This window comes from Mauremys reevesii, linkage group 3, assembly GCF_016161935.1.
Source record: "Mauremys reevesii isolate NIE-2019 linkage group 3, ASM1616193v1, whole genome shotgun sequence".
In the NCBI taxonomy this organism is placed as follows: domain Eukaryota; kingdom Metazoa; phylum Chordata; order Testudines; family Geoemydidae; genus Mauremys; species Mauremys reevesii.
In genome coordinates, this window is record NC_052625.1 from 178332631 (window position 1) to 178353100 (window position 20470).

Consider the following 20470-nt stretch of genomic DNA (forward strand, 5'->3'; position numbering starts at 1 on the left):
AAAGGAGGAGGGGGCACAGAGAGGAGAAGAGATTTGCCCAAGGTCACACTGCAGATCAGCGGTAAAGTCAGAAAGAGAACCCAGATATCTGAGTCCCAGTCCAGTACCCTACGCACTGGCCATGCTGCCAGGAGTGCTTTTGATTTACTTTGGTTTAGACAAAAGATCGTGCCCTTGCCATCTTGAGAGTGCAAGGTCACAATGTGTGCTACTGGGGCTGCAATCTAAGACCACTCTCACGGCAGCTGGTGCAGAACCTATTGCACATTAAGCAGTGTTTCTTGCAGGGGGCACATTACATCTCTGCTGTGCCACTGTACCAGCTTCCAAAATCTTTCCAGATAGAGGTTAAGATATAAAGATGAGATGATTTGGGCCATGTTGTCTGAGACCTGCCACTTTCACTATATACTTTGGCAGTTGAGATGTCAAGCTAATAGCACCTTGGTTTACTTATGAGGGAGGCTGGAGGCAGGGATTTCTCAGTAAGGAGTCCTTGATTCTGGCATATGCTTCCCCCACTGGTTTACAAGATCTCACATTTATTGACCCCCAGGATCGTTCCTCAAGGCCTGTTTTGCAGGTTAAATGAATGGTGGAGAGGGGTTTTTGTTGCATCTGGGAGGGTTCTAATGTTAACACATCAGGTGGTCTGGTCATTTTATTAATGAAGATTGTACATGCGCCCAAAGCACTGGCCACTGTGCTTGCACTGAAATAAAAATGAGAGGGTCTTGGAATGGGCTACAACTATATAGGTAGTTATATGGCCTGCGTCACCAGAGTATGAACTAGCAGGAAGTGTCATTGCCTGAAAAGTGACAGATCCTTCAGCCCTGTGACAGAAGTTCAAGTGACCAACTGGAAGCAGCCCAAGGATCACAGTGTGAGAATCTACAGTTTCAGCTGGAACATCCAGCTGCTAAAAGGTTAGTCTGTTACTAAAAGGCCACTTTGCAAGGAATAACTAATTCACTAAGTAGAGACTTTCCTGCTACTGCTGAAGTCATCAGATTAATACTTCTGCCTCTGGAAACTACGTTTTATTTGCATCACTTGGCCCAGGAACAAGTGGTCAGCGGTTGAAACTTGCTGAGCACACACCCAGACAGGAACTTGAATGCAGACACTTGTCACAGGACACACAGCTTTGCAGAACAAAGCAGCTCCCTGCATAAGATGCCATGGCTAGTGCTCAGGAGCAAGTGCACCTTCAGTGAGATAAAGACGTCACCACTCACAGACGCAAAAAGCAAAAGCCACAATATTTCATTTAAGCAAAACTAACATTCCTTCTAGAAGAAAAAAACTCAACCATATAACACCCAACTTCTGTTTCATCTGGCAGAGTTTCTGTGCAGAAGACACCATGGCTTTCTTTGAGGATTACTCCACAAATGTCTTTCAAGATCATTTTTTCTAATAAACATTACATTTCAAAGCTAGCTCTCTGCTAACATACAGTTAAAACAATTACTGTTCCTTGAAAGCAGCAAACTTACACTGGGACAAAATAGAGATTTTGTGTTCTCTTCATATTGTTTATCCAATTTCTTGTCCTATAAAGAAAACAAACCAGTCAGTCCTATATTGTTTGCTGACCAGATGAAGGGACATTCTTTTCCCCCTCACAGCCCATTACACTCCCAGCCTCAAACTGCAGCCAGCTGATTCCCCTTGGATCGATAGCCAAGATTACCTCAGCAGGGAAAAGAAAAGCTAGTAGAGAGAGAGGCTCCTTTGCAATTTACACATGCAGTGACTCCTGTACAAGAAACCACCCTTATTAACAACCTCCCATCTGGAGAGACTCTGCCAAAGTATCCATGAGTAGGGCTCCTAGGCACCACAGCAATAGAAATAATAATATCCCCAAAACGAGCGAGTTCCCAGTTCTGTTTAAGCAACTGATTTTTGTTGGTTCCTTGAGTGGTCAATTAAAACCTGTAAATGTATATGAAATACTAGAAAGGTTTGCAGCAAAATGTAGGATTCTACAGTATTCATTGCCGCCTCCTCACAACGAGTGCAAATGCCAATTTCTGGGGGTTGTTTTAATTAATTCCCTCCTGACAGGCCATATTATTTATCCCAGAATGGGCTGATTTTCAGCGGTTCTACTCTCTAATGTAAGCGGAGGGGTTCTTAGGAAACAGTTGTTTTGGCGACTGAGGTGAGACTTTGCCATACCTGTTGTGATCTAACAGACTCAGGGTTAAATTCTGTTTGCTACAGCAGACAACTTCAGCTTCTCTGCTGAGGACAGAGCCTATGACTCCAAACACAGTGCCAGCACTCACAGTGAAGATGATCATCATCTATTATGTAATTCTAAGTAGCACTGGCTAGCCAAAATAAACAACCCCAAATTAACATTTCTCCACTGATGCAATCTTCTAATGTTAACAGGAAGTAGTTCAGTGTTTTGGTAACATTAGGGTTCATTACGAAGGGCCCTATGGAAGTTAGTGGGAGTTTAACCTGCTTAAGGAATGATGATGGGTCCCAAATGGTAACAGTTTTACCTTTATGGGCTGTTATCTCCTAAAAACTTACCCCCTGGATCTTTGCCATTACATGTATGAATAAGTTCCGCCTACAATATGATCAAACTGGCCAGTCACCTTAAAGTAGGTTTACTCACCACAAAATGGACAAGAATACTGAGAGGAATCCAAAATAGCAAGGAAAACACAAGTACGGAGCCCACTATATTGTCTGCAAGGAATTTCCCTGTAAACAATCAAGTCCAAACCAATTAGTTATATGCCAAAGACAACATACAAACCCTGTTTATGTACATAAATATAGGTCCTGATTCTGCCATCTTTACTCCTGTGAGTAACCCTACTAAAGTCACAGGATTGCTCAGATGCATAAGGGCTGCAGGATTGGGACCATATAAAATATCTGTTCAGAAAGTTAAACCTCAAATCCTTTTCTCTGCCTCCTTTAACTCTTTAGTACTAGATGTCTCCCAATATTTCACATTAGCAGGCTGGGTGCACTTAGTTCTCCAAGGCATATCTTCCATTACTGCGAGCCCCTCACATGCCAACTCACAACTCATGGGGCAAATAACAAAAATACATGCCTACTCTATTACTGTGCTTACTTCCAAATATCAAGAGACACACAATGCTTCTGTTTGAAGTTATTAAGTAGTTTTAATATTAATCACCTGGAAAACTGCAGTTCGTAGATCTTATAAGACTTTAGTCCAGAAGACTGAAAGCCATATAATTACCCTGCAGATAATGTGGCATTTACCTTGAACTTACACTGTCTCTTACCCTATCATTACAGAATCATGTACTTGATATCTTCTGATATGGTTACAACATAGTGAGGAGAGCTGTTATACCAGGACATATCTCCATGCTTTGTGTTGTAAGGTGCAAGATTAGTGACAACATACATCCAACCACTTGAGGAGTGTGTGGATTCAGTATAACCAACCACCTTTCAGTGCGTTACTTTATACTGTGATATTTATTAAGTGAAAATTCCCCACCCCGTCTACCTTGAAATCCTTCTTTAAAGATCCATTTAACTGTGCTGCCTATAAACAAGTCTAGGTCACTGGTATATAAATCACCTATTGTTACTCCTTTTCCTCTGACCTCTGTCTACTGCTTTGTCTTTAAATTGAAGGCTTCTTGGAGCAGAATCATCCTTCTTAAATGCTTGGAAATAATAATAATGGAGCAGGAAATGCAAGAAAACTAACTGTAGCTTTAAAGATTTAGAAGGGGACATCGATATTTTCAGTTCTAACACAATGCACTAAGTTACATTAGGAAGACAACTCCTACCCAGCCCCACCTTCCGAGATATGAACAGTGATTTGTGGGAGGTCAAGCCACCTGGCCCACACACAGTAAGAATAGTCATCCACCAATCTGATTCTTTTCACAGTGCCTTCAGGGTAGTAGTAGTTGGGAATGTAGATACCTTAGCAAATTAAAAAAATAAACAAAAAAAACCCAACAAAACAGTTGGATTACTTAACTTACCAAAAGTATTGATGCTAAGCTGATCGATGAAATCCCAAAATCGTTCAATCACATCCTGCACTTGCTTCTCACATTTGCCCTGCAAAAGTAAACATTTATTTCAGAGAATTATCTTATATTACTTAAGCCTTAACCATCCTGGTCACAGGGCATGAAAAGGACGCAATACGAAATGTAACTACACGGTCAAGATGTACTTTGCATAGTTTATGGACATGTATTTATACCACTTTTCAATGGCCAAAGTCCATTTCTGATTAGCTGCAGTGACTGCTCTGAGGAAAGTCTCTGTTTTGATTTGCTTGTCTAAAAACAGCTCTTAGAATGTAATTGTAACTTCAATCCATTAAAGCTGAGCAGTGTTTGACTGAGGTTAGTTAGTGCCTGTACAAAGCTTAGGAGGCCTAGGGTTAAATTCTCAAAAGTGACTTTGGCACTAGATAGCTTAATTCTCGCTGAAAGTCAATGGGACTAACGAGCTTAGGCACCTAAGTCTCCTTTGAAAATATTACCCCTTATTTGATATAAATACTAAATATTATTCTACTCTGATCCTTGCATCATATGCATCTCCACCCATTTCCTCTCCCAAAACAGCTACTACATATGTATAGGGAGATGTCACTGTTCAGCAGCAGGTTAGGTCTCAGGCTGACTTGGGAGAGGAAATGGTGGTAACAAATGGAGAGATTTTCATCATTTGCTCATCTGTTTATCAATCCCCTCCCCTGAAGCATCAAGCCATTGCCATCCTTACAGGGGAATGAAATACTCATGTTGTTGGTCTTCTGAGGAAAAGCCAGGCATGTTTGTGAAACTATTTTAAAAAAAGAAAGCTGGGACCTGATGCTGAGCAGCCAGCATTCCTAAAGCCCTCGGGAAATGGGGGCACTCAGCATCTTTCCAGATCAGGAGCTTAAGCAAAAAATAGTTCATTTGTTTTTCAAGATTTTGAAACAACAGCACTCCAGAAGTCCAATGATTAACTTTTTCAACCACTGCTTCACACCTTTAAATGGGATTCCATGTGGCCCCTTCAAGTGTTGTATATTACTCCTGACCGTTACTCCTTCGCTTTTCATAGCTTTTCTACATTACCAACCCTGATCCCCTCTACAAACAACAGAGCTCACTCAAAGTCATTTATTTTCTTTCTATTCATACCACGCACATGGTGAATCTTATCCCATCAGCTCCACTGATAAAGAAGCTCTGCTCTTGAAATACCAGGGTCATTAAAATGGCGTTGGAATTCAAAATAAATAAAAATCAAAACTCCAGTGTTACCCATCTATATGGCAGGGTCCAGGAACACAGAAACTGCTTGCACAGGGATTGCTTTCATTGATGTCACTGGAGTTTGTGCAACAACTGCAGAATCAACCCCACAACATGCAATGCTTAGGGAAAGACCAGGGCTGGCTTCTGGTAGTGCTACACTGTCAGCGGCACCGTTACATCAGAGCAGTGCACAAGAGAAAGTCAATCAGGTATGAGTAAGAAGGGCATTTATGGAGATGCACAGTGCCCTGTACAAAGGATTTCCCCCTCCACTGCCTTGAAAAATGAGATTTAATTTCAGTGGCAGAAGGGCTGTTCAGCAGATCAGGTCTAGGGCTACGCTAGTGTATGAACAAACAAGAGGAAACAGGTTATATGAAGGGGAAAGGCTCCCGGTGTTTTAGCTAGAAAGCCTATTCTGCCATAAATAGAATGCTTGGGGCATCTGGCTCCCAGGAACACTCACATTCATGTCACAGAATCCCACAGTGCAGGGCTTTCCTTTCCGTAAGTACAGGAACTGCTGGTCAGCGCCGACGTACGGACTGCACTTGCCATCCTTGTCCCGGCAGCAAACCTTGCAGGAATTGTCCGTTTCTAAAATAAAAGCAGCAAACTGTTTTTCCCGACTCTTGTGGTTATTTTCAATCCATAACCACGAGTCTGTGAGCACAGATGGGATTGCTTCCTGGTCCTCTTGCTGGCATGCCCCTTCCCAGCACATGGTGTGTGGAACGGAGGACTGTGTAGTCTCTAGCCACACAAAGAAGCTTCTTGGGCTGCTCAGAATACACAGAGCCTGAAGCTTGGCAAGATGCTCCATGCAGCGGAGTGGGGGGGAGACAGGAAGCTCAAGCCATTTTCTGTTCAGCTCTGGAAGTTAAATTACTGCAGCCGTCAGATGTCCAGGGCAGGTGAAGGGTTTCAAAGGCATCTGAGCCCTGGTTCACATCTGTGTGCAAATGACATTTTAAAAGCTTCCTACTGGCCTTGTCAAACTTCTGAGCAGGCATCTGGAGCTAGGAAGAGCAGCCACAGCCTGAACAATGAGGGAAGAGGGGCAGGGATCTGAGCTAGTGATTCTTTGATCTTTGCCCCTGGATTGTAGAGAGCCTGGAAAGGGGGAGAGGAAAGTGGGGGGGGGGGTGTGAGTATTTCTAAGAGTCTATAAGAGACACATGCATGAGGGAATTCTTTCCATTAGCCCAAACTTGCCCTTCACATCCTCCAAACACTCCCTTCCCTTTCCTCCTGTCACTAGCCCCTCTGTCTAAAAGAGTGGCACATGTGGCAGGTGCTGATGGGCTGGGAAGAGCTGGCTGGTCACATGGTGCTGCCTTTCCTTCTGGTTTCCAACTGCTACATCACATTAAAGACCTTTAATGTATCATTGGGTAGGTCTACACTGCAATAAAAGCCCACAGCACCGATTCTCAGAGTCCAGGTCAGCTGACTCGGGCTCGTGAGGTTCAGGGTGCAGGTTAAAAATAGCAGTGTAGACATCCAGTCTTGGGCTGGAGCCCAGGATCTGAGCCCCCCACCCCCCTCACAGGATCTCTGACCCCAGACTCCAGCCCTAGCCTGAATGTCAATACTGCAGTTTTATAGCCCTGCAACCGAGCCCGTGTCAGCTGACCTGGGCCAGCCACGGCTGGGTCACGGGGTCATTTACTGAAGTGTAGACATACCCTTAGTTACTCTCCTCAAGTGCTCTTTCTGTGTAGGCAACTGGTGTAGCTGCCACAGGATACGGCTTCTGCTACAGCCCTCTGCCTCCCAGCTGCTTGTCAGACATTCCTTCCCCAGCCTGCCTTGCTGGGGCCAAGGGGAAGTGTAGACATCTCTACTGCCCAGAGAGCCCCAGCATATCAGCTTCATCTATAACCCTGTCTGTTTCTTTGATGGCTCCAGCCCAGATGTCAGAGCAGCTTCCTCAGCCCCTCCTCAAACAGAAAACGAAAGTAAGGGCCGAAAGACAAAAACTTCAGCCTCTGACTTTTTGAGGTGGGTTTGTTTGTTTGCCTGAAACCCTGATCTGGGGTCAAAAGGACCCATCCACTGATAGCCTGGCTCTCATCTAGGTTACAGATTAACTGTGCTCATTGGGGCCTTAACAAGACATGTTGCTCGGGAAAGCTGGCGATCCTGTTTTGCTCACCGTTACAGGCACACGATTGCAGCTTCTTCTCCCTCATGCAGAATGGAACACATTCTCCATCTTTGCACATGCCTAAATCCACGCAGACCGTGTCATCTGGCGCATTCCCAGGGGGCGGGCAATCACTGCTGTTCCCTACAGACACAGGCATTTAGAAGGGATGGCTGCATTAGTACACAGGGTTGGTAAAGGCACAGATCATTCTCCCGGTGCTGAAGAGGAGACTGAGCCACAGATGCTCATTATACAGTGACTCCCAATAGCCCATTCTTGGAGCGAGACTCTAGTCACCCTTAGTGGGCTGCTGCAAGCACTCTGAGGAGCAGCAGTACATCTGGCAGATGTCTAGAAGGAAGGGGACCACATGGGGGAAGGGAAATGAAAAAACTGGCTCACAGCATTCAGATACTGCGATAATTCCTAATTAGACAAAATGCACAAAATGGCAGGCAGCCCTCTCAGGATTAGCCAGCCTTCAGCCTTAGCCAGGTGACTGTCTGGGCTGATTCCTCATCTTCAAGCAGAGTTGCTATCAGATACTGGAGGAGGCAGAAAAGGGAAGTGAGCAGCTGGTGAGGAAGTAGAGGTTAAAGCAAAGTCATCCTGCCACAGCAAGATTCAGGAGCACACTTTATGCCTCGCAATGGAGCTTTTTTCTCTCTCTTTTTTTTTTAATTTAAAAGGCAAGAACGCCATTTCCCAGGTCCCCCGCAGGTGCGGAGAGCAGAACAATTCTTGGACAACTAAACAACTAGTTTGTAGGACAGAGTTTCTTGGTACTTAACTGAACTCTAAAAGTAAACATACAAGTTGCATAAAAGGCAGCAAAAGCTAGTAAAACAGGGGCCCTGAGCTTGCAGCATTCAGTTGCACATGTAAGGGAAACATAACAATGGCATACCAGTGCAATAGGACTCTCCTTTACAAGTAGCATTTATGGCTTCCTGGCATTTCTTCTGAGCGCTTTCAAACTGGCAACCTTTACAACAGGGGCTGTTCCGATCACTGTGAGAAGAGTGGAGAGAGAGGTGGAATATTAGGCTACTCAAGAAATAAATAAGTGCTAACATTAAGAGCGTGACAAACCCATGGAAGCACGTATACTTCTCCTCTTAGAGCTCTGCCTATCAGATATATTTGTCCCTCATTTTCTGAAGTGCGCTGAAGAATGGGTTACATGAGCACATGCACAACATTACACACAGAGAGGGAGAGTGGGCCCCTCGACAAGGCACTAGACAGACTCAGGACATATGAGATCTTTTCCTGCCTCTGCCACTGACCTGCTGGGTGACCCTGGTCAAGTCCCTTCACATCTCTCTGTGCTGGTTTCCTTTCCCCCCCTTTGTCAGTCTTCTCTAGTTAGACTATGCTTTTCAGGGCAAGGACTGTTTCTTACGGTGTGTGTACAGCATGTAATACAAGGCCCCCTAGGCACTACTGCAATGCAAATATTTAAAAATCCACATTCGTAAGTAAAGTTACAAATGAACTCTATGCTAGGAAAGGACTAAACTTTCATGTCTCATCCAAAACCAAAATGACTAAAGCACAATTCCTCCAATGTAAATGGGAGCAGATCTGGACTCTGTGTGCAGATTGGACAGTAAAGACAGAGCTCAGTTACCATAGTCACTGTCCAGCTTGCACAGTAGGTGTTGCTAGGGTCCTGGATAACATATGACCATGGATTTAGACAGCCTTGCAATGCACATGCAGAAGGGGCAGTGTTAAGGTTGCACAGGGAACCTTAATACTGGCACTTTCTGACTTCTGAGTGCTGCAATTGACATCTTTTTTTTTGGTATAGAATTTACCATTACACTGCACTGATGTGCAGTTCCTAGCAAAGCAATGGAACAAAGTATTCTCAATACTACTGCATGAATTAACACCAAGGCTCATTTGCCCAGCAGGGAAAGTCTCAAAGTACTAGAGGTAGGGTCCAGAAGAGTGCATTTTGCTGCACTGCAAACAAGTTTTTGACCCAGCCCCATATTCCCTTCCCCTCCCAACCAAGGCTGTTGCTTTAACATCTCTTACCTGCACTTGGCATTTTGTTTCAGTTTACATTCAGCAGAGCAGCAGGGATCAGCATGCCTGTTCAAAAGGCCAGGATCGCATTCCTCACCTTCATCCACTCTGGAGTTCCCACAGACTTGGTTGTTGCGCTCTTTGAAACATTCCTGGGCCTTGCTCTGAATGGTCTTACAGATGGATTGTTTACTGCAGCTTGAGAACATCTAAAGGATGATGAGCAGAAAGAGCAGCACTGAGGAGTGCATCATTCCCTTTCACCAGAATACATCCAAGACTGACACCATCACCCACCTAACTCCCAATTCTGATGTTCTAAGAAACATTTATTCTATTTACAATGCCACTGCGATACCTTGGGAAAACATAACACAGAAAATAGTAGCCTGTGTTGGAAAACTGCTTTGTTGCATTGTGATTAACACCTATCCAAACACATATGCACAGCGCTGCATGACCAATTCTTGGGAGGGCCTCCAAGGCCAAACCCAACCCTTCTGCCAGCACTGGGGGCTCAAGTGGAGCAATACATCCCAAGAAATAGTTATGAAGTTGCCAAAATGGGGATAGACTTTTCTGACCCTGGTTGTAAGCTTCTGCAGAGCTGCTTAGTAACCTTAGGCTAGTCATTCATTTGATATCTCAGTTTCTCCATCTGTAAAATAAGGATAATACCAAGTTCTCAAGGGCGTTATGACGTATATAAGATGAATGGAGACGAGTATGTATTAACTTAGTGATTGGGCTAACCACTACAGAGAGACATGACGGCAGTGATCAACAGCTATTCAGAAGCCTGTGTTCTGGTGCTGAAGATCCAAGCTGGATTCCTTGCAGACAACAGCGATATCAGTAAGTGTAGGCAGCCACCATTTGTTACAAAATATCACCCTAGTAGGGATTGAATGCCTGTAGATCTCAGGCATTTGGGAGAAATTTATCTAACACTGGGCCTAATAATAATAGTTAATGGGTATGTCTCCCTCTAGTGGCTGTTCAAGCAATTAAGCGCCTATTAAATACAGGCTAAAGGAGTGCACCTTAGCTAAGCAGATAAGGACTTGTGCTTTTGGGGTGGAAGGTTCTGGGTCAGTCCTTGTTGACTGTAGTGGGATAGTATCAGAGGGGTAGCCGTGTTAGTCTGGTTCTGTAGAAGCAGCAAAGAATCATGTGGCACCTTATAGACTAACAGAAGTTTTGCAGCATGAGCTTTCGTGGGTGAATACCCACTTCTTCGGAAGTTAAAGTAAATTTACCTTATTGTTTTCATGATCGCCACTCACAGCAATTGGATACATAACATATTTCCCTCCCTGGTCTTCAGTGGGGGCACATTCCGGCAGACTGTCTGGATCATGCTCTGCTCCAAAGTTGTGTCCCAGTTCATGAGTAGTAACCAAGTCTGCTTCCTTGTTCGATACCAAGAAAACACATCTAAAGTCAATATCAATATGCAGTGGGGGGGGTCTAAGTAATTCCAGATAATTAGATCTTTCGAGATGTACTTCATTAGGAAACAGTTCTTTGGTTAAACATATAAGTGCTAAACTGAAGTCAGGGCCTGTAAAATTACCAAACTCTTGAGCACCAACTGCTAGAGCGGGGTTCAGATGCTGCATGGGCATATAAGAGCTCAACCTTTGATAATCTGAGACTTAAATGACTTCAGTGTAACAAAATATTTTCTACAGAAACTTCATGCCACAAAAATTATGCATGTGTCACATTTTCATTCAATTGCCCTGGCAATTTGCCTTCTTTTTATTGACTAGACGGTGACCATTAAGAGCCTTAACTACACTCACATTCTACTGTTTTGGTGCTAGAAAAAAGCCTAGAAATAACAGAGTAGGGCTGTCAAGCGATTAAAATAATTAATCCCAATTAATTGTGCTGTTAAACAATAATAGAATACAATTTAAATATTTTTGGATGGTTTCTACGTTTTCAAATATATTGATTTCAATTACAACACAGAATACAAAGTGTACAGTGCTCACTTTATATTTATTTTTAATACAAATATTTGCATTGTAAAAAACAAAAATCTTTAGAGCCTACAAGTCCACTTAGTCCTAATTCTTGTTCAGCCAATCGCTCAGATTTAGAAGTGCTCTTTTAAGACTTCTGAAAGCATGATCCACACCTCATCCTTCTCAGATTGTGGAAGGCTCTTCAGATTCTTAAACCTTGGGTCGAGTGCTGTAGCTATCTTTAGAAATCTCACATTGGTACCCAGAGGTGGCAGGACTGTAGAAATTTTGGTGGTGCCCAGAATCTGCTCGCCTCCCCCCAAACTCCACTCCCTCAAACACCGCCCTCCCCCACCTGTCTAAGGCTCTGGGAGGAAGTTTGGGTGGCAGGGAGGGGGTCTGGGGTGCAAGCCCTGGGCTGGGGCAGGGGATTGGGGTGCAGGACAGGTGAGAGGTTGGGCTCTGGGAGGGAGTTTGGGTGGGGGAGGGGGTGACGAGTGCAGGCTCTGGGAGGGAGCTTGGGGATGGGAGGGGGTGCGGACAGAGGGGGTGCAGGCTCTGGGAGGGAGCTTGGGGGCAGGAGGGGGTACAGAGGGAGGGGGTGCAGCGCTTACCTGGGGCTCCTAGGCAGGAGTCTCCATGTGCTGCTACTCCCAGGCACTGCCCTCACGGCTTCCCACTGGCCACAGGGGCACCTGGGGCAGGACACAGACCCACCCCACCCAGGGTCTGCTCGAGGTCTAAGTGCCACCGGGCGGGAGCCTGCACCCCAACCCCCTTGCCAGAGTCAGCACTACCTAACCCCTCATGTACCGTGTAGCCCCTGCCCCAGCCCTGCCCCCCTCCCAGAGACAGCACCCCGTGCCCCTCTCCTGCACCCCGAGCTCCTGCCCCAGCCCTGACCCCCACTCTCAGAGCCAGCACCTCATACCTCCTCCTGCACCCCAACTCTGCCACAGCCCAGAGCCCCCTCCCATACTCTGAACCCCTTGGCCCCAGCCCAGAGCCAGGACCCCTCCCAAACCCCAACTCCCTGCCCCAGCCGGGTGAAAGTGAGTGAGGGTGGGGGAGAGTAAGCAGGGCAGGACTATGGGGAAGGGGTGGGGCTGATCCTGGGTTGTCCTTGAAGTGATCTTGCACGTAAAAAGGTTGAAGACCACTGTTGCAGAAGTACAAAAGACCAGAGTTGCATGGTTTTTCTTACAACAATCAGCAGTTCAATTTATTCCACTGCCAATCTACTAGTTTAGTCTTCAGGGTTATTTTGATTTTTGGGGTGGTTCTAAGCACACATTTGGTATGAATTTAGTGCTCTCATCTTTGGAGACATATAGTCTTATTTATCAATAGAAGAGGTCAGCACAATCAGAAGCAGAATGTTTCCTTCTCACTGCTCCACCAGTGTGTCTGACTAGTTCCATCTCCAGAGCCATTCAGTCCTGGCTCTCTCTATCAACAAGGATAACAACTATGATGGCATTTTTTGCATCACAGCTACCAGTCCGTAGTGAGCTGGACTGAGAGCAAACAGTTCTTTTCAGACAGGCATCCAAGAGCCATTCATCTCACAGTAGTTATAGCACTGAAGAATAACAGCAAAGCACATGTTTAACAAATAGGTTCCGTACATCCACATTCAATTTCCAGTACCTTTGTGAGGATAGTTTTGCCATAGTTCTTTGTGCTGGTTAAGCCACTGTTCAAATAGATGTTTTTTTTGACAGCTTGACTATAATAAGCTATAGAAAGGAAGATGGAAGAAAGTGAAATTCCTCATATAGCACAAGAAAAGTAACTGAGCTTTCTACAGATTTTTTTGTTTGTTTTTTAAAGATAAAACCATGTTTAGGAAAACTGAAGATTCTCCCCAGTCTTTTTCTTTGACCTTGTAAATAAATGACTATAACATTACAGCACTCACAGGCTTATAAATGAGTCCCCTTCCCCCAATTTTTGCAGTGGGGAATCTGCAGTCAGAACATAAATAAATGCATGCATTAAAGACTGTGAGGCATTCATATACTCAAGTACTTATATGGCCCTCATAACTTAAGAGATAGATGTTGGACTCCCTCCCATTGTGAAATTTGGCAGGCCACACCTGTTAAGAGCTGCATCTTTCCAGAGCAGCACATGAAGATTTTAGCTGCTCCAAATGGGGCCATGATGGCTTTCACTCAACCTATTAATTCAAGGAACTTCATTGTTCTACCCTGTCCTATTCCCCTTTTGTACGCAGCCTTGGATGCAGCCTTCAGTTCCATTCCTAACTCACTCACTAGGGAACATTTAAGTGACACACATTATGCCACCTTCAATCCTTCTATAATTTTCTAACAAAGTACAGATATTCAACCCACAATTAGACGGGGGGGGGGGGCGGGAATCTTACCCTTTGGGCAAATTCCACCATGGGTGTTAGGCCTGGGAGATCCAACATAAGCTAGTCCAAGTGTTCCCATATCGAAATCTTGGTACGTAAAGAGATGAGCAAGGCACACTTGAGCTGCTTTCTCAGCTATATCAAAGCTAAATTGCTAAAAGGAAAAAAGCAACTGTTAGAAAAATCTGTACTATGTACGGTGAAGAAATTTAAAGATGAAAAAATCATTTAACAAGCCAGGTATTTTCCAGCTCCAGTTTCTATTACACTAAATGAAGAAATCTGCTCCAACCCCAGATCAGAGCAAGATAGTTCCTTCATATATTCTAGTACGCAGTCTGGCCTAAGTTTTAAATATCACCTCCTGTCAGAGTATAATCTACAGTGTTAAAATTCTCATTCATAAGCAACATCTCAAGGAAAGGAAAAACTATTATAAGGCCCATCTTTCAAAACAGCAAATGCTTGGTAACAGCCAGCATTACAAGATTTCATTACAGAATGCCTTTAATGATAGTAGGAATTTGCTGCTCCCATTCATGCTGCTGAAAAGGAGCAGAGCTGAATCCAAACTCTAACTTTCTCCTTAGCTTCTCTGTTCAATGTAGGTGGTGACCCAGGGCACACTTTCACTTGTGTTTCAGCAATTTATTGAATCATTTTTCTGGCATCCCAAAACATACCAGTCACTTCAGAAGAACAAATATGGAGAGGAGCACACAATCCTGTGTTGAAATGGCACTACCAACGAGGGCAACAGATAGGTGAGTGGGGAGGGAAAAGATAAAGGTGAGGATAAGATCACATGGATCCTCAGTAAGGCATGTCCACTTCTGGATGGTTGGCGTTTTCTGTTGATTCTCTTTCTTCCCCTAGAACAGTGGTTCCCAAACTTGTTCCATCGCTTGTGCAGGGAAAGCCCCTGGCTGGCCGGGCCGGTTTCTGTACCTGCCATGTCCACAGGTTCGGCCGATGGCAGCTCCCACTAGCCGCGGTTCGTTGCTCCAGGCCAATGGGAGCTGCTGGAAGTGGTGCAGGCCGAGGGACGTACTTGCCGCCACTTCCAGCAGCTCCCATTGGCCTGGAGCAGCGAACCGCAGCCACTGGGAGCTGCAATCAGCCAAACCTGCGGATGCCGCCGGTACACAAACCGGCCCGGCCCGCCAGGGGCTTTCCCCGCACAAGCGGCGGAGCAAGTTTGGGAACCACTGGCCTAGAAGAACCTTGTAAGCATCATTGCAGAAGCAGGAGTTAAGAGGGATCTGAATGAGTCAACAAAGCTCATGCCTAATGAGCAGCTTCATGATCTTACTGCTAGCCCTGCTCTGCCTCCCCTCTTTCCCATTTATAATCCCATTCTGGTGGAGTCATGTCAATAAAGTTGTGTGATCTTCTGGGAAGGGGACATGTTCTTATACTTTTGCAAGATGACTAGTGCATTCTGGGAGAACTCCAAATAAAACACATTTTAACTTTACTAAAACAAATAAAATCTGTATGCTATTCAGAAAGGCCAAGACATTTGGTAAATTTGGTCAACTGGATGGCAACTTAGAAAATGAAACAGCATGGAGAAATTCAACATGTATGAAAGAAACAAGTTCAACTATACAGCCACACATTAAAGGAGTATCTGAGCATCTCACAATAGGACAGTATTGTTAGCCCAATTTTACAGATAAGAAAATGAGACACAAAGATCAAATGTCTTGAGCCAGGTCATGCAGGGAGTCTGTGGCAGAACCAGGTCTCCTGAGTCTCACACCAGTGCTTTAACCACAGGGCTGTCTTCCTGTCTCAATAACCACAAAATCATGTATATTTGTTTTGCACTTAATAATTGTATTCTGGAAGTAGATACTTTTTATGAAGCCTCTTGCCATGAGCCTTGGTAGAAATATCCTAGTTTTGTATTCTTGTGATAACTACACATTGTGAAGAGGAAGAAAAGCAGTTTCATTTGCAATCAGAGACTGATCTCGGATGGCAAATAAGTAATTGTCATATTTTCTTTTTAGGTGGGACATTTTGTTTGAGAAGCACAGCTTTACCTCCAGCAGAGTCTTCACCTCCCAAGCATCTTTCTCTTCATTTGGCTGATTTTTTGCCATGTTATAATGTTTTTTCCCAGGCATCACAACAGTTGATTCATTGTGGACAATAATCTATATTCAAGGGTATAATATAATTAGAATAAGGAACTGTAAACAATTCAACAAGCTGAAGAAATAGGCAGTGAAGCGCCAAGTGAGGCAATTTTAAAGTAAAAATGTTATAGGCAAGGGAAATTTTTCACCCTCCTAAACGATGGCCAAAGCGCCTAATTAAAATGCCATCCTATTCTTAGATTTAAACTTACATATTCCTAGTAGTGAACTCTTGACCTCTTAATTAAGATAATGCCATACACTTTGACCCAAATATAATTACCACTAAACACATTAGCATCATTACACTAAGTTAAGTTGCACATCACAAGTTTCCATTGTATCCCACTAAGATATTCATTACTCGGTCATAAAAATTCAGGGTTCAAAACTGGTAGAAAAGGTCCCCAGTGCATCTCTGATTTTATTTAACCAAAGAAGATTTACAAGGATTCCTATCTTTAGAAATCTAGATGTGCAAAAAGAAAACTGAAAAGTTCTATGACTAAAAGCAATTTGTCACGTTTATGCCTTTCTGACTACAGAGGTAGTTAGCTTGCAGTGTGGCATATGTTTAGTTATGTTACAGTAAACGGGAGTAACACTGGGCTTTTAGAGTTTATACTGTAAATAATGCCCATCAGAACCTTTATTACTCAGGACGACGACAAGAAAAGAACATAGCTTGACTCTCAGCTCCCAAGATGAACTTTAAGAGCTGGTTGATAGAAATAGCTTGTAAACGGCATTTGATATGGAAATCATCAACACACAAAGTCGGACCCCAAAGAGTCATTTTTACAGTCACTTTCCAGAATAAAAATGCATTTTACATTGGAGATAAGTCCCAAAAGATTCCAGGAATTCAGAATTAAGGTTCCAGCAACAACACAAAACCTACTTTATAGCATTTTTGCCTCATCTTTTGTCACATGATTACTAAGGCTGCGGAAGTCCCAAGTAATTTCCCACAAAGTCATGGAAGGGAGAAAACATGGGGGATCCCCCCCCCCCACTCTGTTTCCACCATTAGAAGCAACTGCAGTCACCTAAGACAGCGTTGCCTGGTTGGCTGAAGGAAACAACGCGCTGACTACGTGATTGCACTGGCCTTCCCAATTATGGCCTGTTTCCACACCTGACGTTTTCAGGCTTCAGGCATAGTACTTTGAGATTAGCAAACAGAGAACTGTGTCAAAACAGCACTCCCCCCAGCTTTGAGCATCTAGTTGGGTTACACTTAAAGTGGCAATCTAAGATCAGATTTGTCTAAGTTAGGCAAGACCACAAGTAACCAGGTCAAAAAAGTGAGTCAGATGTCATGACTCCTTATGAAAAATCATCTGCTTCAGTGTACACAACACAGCATGGCACGCCCTCTTTAAAACCCACTCTTATGATGCCTACAAGAAATTAGCCCACTAAGATTTCCATTTATTTTAAATGCATTATTCCGCCACTCAGAGCTCTAATTTTCAAGAATTACTACATAAACTTATTGATGTCATCCATCTCCTCCAACCCCCACAGTGACTTGTTACCCCCAACATCATTCATTGCATCATGTCTGAAATTAGTTGCTACTCTTCAGAAGAGGAATTGCGGTTTTTTATCTGTATTGTGTGTCACTTTGAACACTCCTGGGCTCTGTCAGATCAACACCATCACAACTGGCGTATGTGACAACATTTGCACAATAGTATGTTTATGAAAGAACCATACATTTTTCAAATTTAGCAAAAACAAAACAAAAAAAGTTCTCCAACAGAGATCAAATGTGCAAATCTCAGCCTGAAATCTTCTCCAACAGTTGTAAGTGTCTGATAAAAGATGGGCCAAGACAAACTTAGCTGTGAAAATTCCTAGGATGATGCTTTTAAGGGGTTACTTATATGATGAAAGTAAACAATTTATAAGTTTTGATTACTGGTATTCCGATTATTTGTATTCTGATTCCAGACTCCACCCTCCAACATAACATCCAGAACATGCTCTAATGCCAAAGATTCACAACCCTTTGCATTGACTCCGTGAATACCTGCTCTATTTGTATGCCGTATCCCTTCAGGTTTCCGTTGTCCCAAGAGGTATTTCGATAGATGTCATCCACTCTGTCTATTAATTCAATCTATGCATGGAAGGGGAACATAAACCATTATTTAGATCCAAATTCTTATCATGTAATATAGTTCAAAATATCCCCAAAAAGTTGTAGCATATGTATCTATGAACACATATTTCAAGTCAAAAAACTGCACCTCATAAAACACAATGGACAAATATACTGTTCCAAAAATATCAGAGCAGTGGTCCATGGTGTTTTCCAATGTTTTCCTGAAAGTTTTCCATAGTCAAACTATAGCAGACTCTGCCATTTACCATTATTTTGAATAGTGGAGTGGAAAAGCAACATAAGGTGAAGAATAAATCATCTTGGTAAATACTTTTATGCATATGCTAGCATTCCACTATCGCTTTAAAAAAAAATAGTAAGTATAGTACTGAGTGATCCTGGTGTTCAGACTCTCTCTGCTGGCCAATAAACTATTGCTGTCCTCCTCAGTACATTTGGTGCCGGGGCTCCAGAACACCTGCTCCTCTCTCCTAGCTCTTTTGTTCTTTATAGCCCAGGCCTCCCCTTCCAAGCAACATCCTTCATCCAGAAATTTGCATGTCTGTTTCTACTGAACAGCACCTCCAAATTCACCCAGGATGAACAGTAGGGTTGTTGGTTAGTTTTGGGATTAGGAGGGTAGGGGAAGAATAGAATCATAAGAACATAAGAACGGCCGTACTGGGTCAAACCAAAGGTCCATCCAGCCCAGTATCCTGTCTACCGACAGTGGTCAATGCCAGGTGCCCCAGGGGAAGTGAACCTAACAGGTAATGATCAAGTGATCTCTCTCCTGCCATCCATCTCCACCCTCTGACAAACTGAGGTTAGGGACACCATTCCTTACCCATCCTGCTAATAGCCATTAATTGACTTAATCTCCATGAATTTATCCTGTTCTCTTTTAAACCCTGTTATAGCCCTAGCCTTGGTGGGAGGGATACCTCAGTGGTTTGAGCATTGGCCTGTTAAACCCAGGGTTGCGAGTTCAGTCCTTGAGGGGGCCATTTAGGGATCTGGGGGAAAAAAATAGTTGGGGATTAGTCCTGCTTTGAGCAGGGGGTTGGACTAGATGACCTCCTGAGGTCCCTTCCAACCCTGATATTCTATGATTCACAACCTCCTCAGGCAAGGAGTTCCACAAGTTGACTGTGCGCTCTGTGAAGAAGAACTTCCTTTTATTTGTTTTAAACCTGCTGCGCATTAGTTCATTTGGTGGCCCCTAGTTCTTGTATTATGGGAACAAGTAAATAACTTTTCCTTATTCATTTTCTCCACACCACTCCTGATCTTATATACCTCTATCATAGTCCCCCTTAGTCTCCTCTTTTCCAAGCTGAAAAGTTCTAGCCTCTTTAATCTCTCCTCATATGGGACCTGTTCCAAACCCCTAATCATTTTAGTTGCCTTTCAATCAAGGGCGTTTCAAATTCTTCTAACAGTAAAACTGATAAAAAAATACCTAGTGATACTTGAAATGTCCCTCCCTTCCTCCTAGCCGAGTTTAGAGTTTAAGGCATTTTGTTTGTAAACGATTATAATGTCATTCTTTAAGATTCATTTAATCAAATTTTGCTGGCATATTAGAAGCAGATGTTTCCCTATTCACAGAGGCTGTTCCAAGCAGGTTTCTTCTAGTGAAATGGACTCCTTCCCTACAAATGAGCTGGCCTTATATGTGATCACATTTGTCATTTATTTTGGCTACAGAAGGCGTCAAAGAAGCTAACAGGAGCAGGCCCTTCCTCCCAGATACATTATCTAAGCATTTCTACAGCATCTATCTTTAAAAGAGAGAACAAAAAGGATCTAGGGAATTATAGACCTGCCGGCCTAACTTTGATACCTGGAAAGATATCATAACTAATATTAAACAATCCATTTTGAAGCACTCAGAGGAGAGCAGTTATAAGGAATGGCCAACATGAATTTACCAAGAGCAAATCATGTCAAACCAACCTCATTTCCTTCTCTGACAGGGTTACTAGCCTAGCAGATGGCAGAGGGAAGCCATATATGTGATTTATTTTCATTTCAGTAAAGCTTTTGACACTCTCATAAACAAACCAGGGAAATGTGGTCTGGATGGAATTACTATAGAGTGGATGCACAACTGGTTGCAAAACTTTACTCAGAGAGTAATTATCAATGGTTCACGGTCACCCTGGGATTACATATCAAGTGGAGTTCTGCAGGGGTCTGTACTGAGTTACATACTATTCAATATTTTCATTAATGAATTGGGTAATGGAGTGGAGAGTCTGCTTATAAAATTTCCAGATGACACCATGCAGGATAGGGTGGCAAGAACTTTGGAGAAAAGGATTAGAATTCAAAATGACCTTGACAAACTGGAGAATTG

The 20470-nt window shown here is 43.5% G+C and overlaps 1 protein-coding gene across 1 annotated transcript in view; it reads right to left on the reverse strand.

The window, feature by feature from the left end:
* The window catches only part of ADAM17 (ADAM metallopeptidase domain 17), a 63088-nt gene that overhangs the window by 2903 nt on the left and 39715 nt on the right, over positions 1-20470 (reverse strand). The window contains exons 7-18 of the mRNA XM_039531000.1: positions 18034-18123; positions 15900-16013; positions 13858-14002; positions 13116-13204; positions 10749-10901; positions 9499-9698; positions 8357-8460; positions 7456-7590; positions 5764-5894; positions 4017-4095; positions 2645-2733; positions 1503-1559 (exon numbers count right to left, since the gene is read on the reverse strand). Coding sequence (XP_039386934.1) covers positions 1503-1559; positions 2645-2733; positions 4017-4095; positions 5764-5894; positions 7456-7590; positions 8357-8460; positions 9499-9698; positions 10749-10901; positions 13116-13204; positions 13858-14002; positions 15900-16013; positions 18034-18123 — 1386 coding nt within the window. The remainder of the gene's footprint in view (positions 1-1502; positions 1560-2644; positions 2734-4016; positions 4096-5763; positions 5895-7455; positions 7591-8356; positions 8461-9498; positions 9699-10748; positions 10902-13115; positions 13205-13857; positions 14003-15899; positions 16014-18033; positions 18124-20470) is intronic.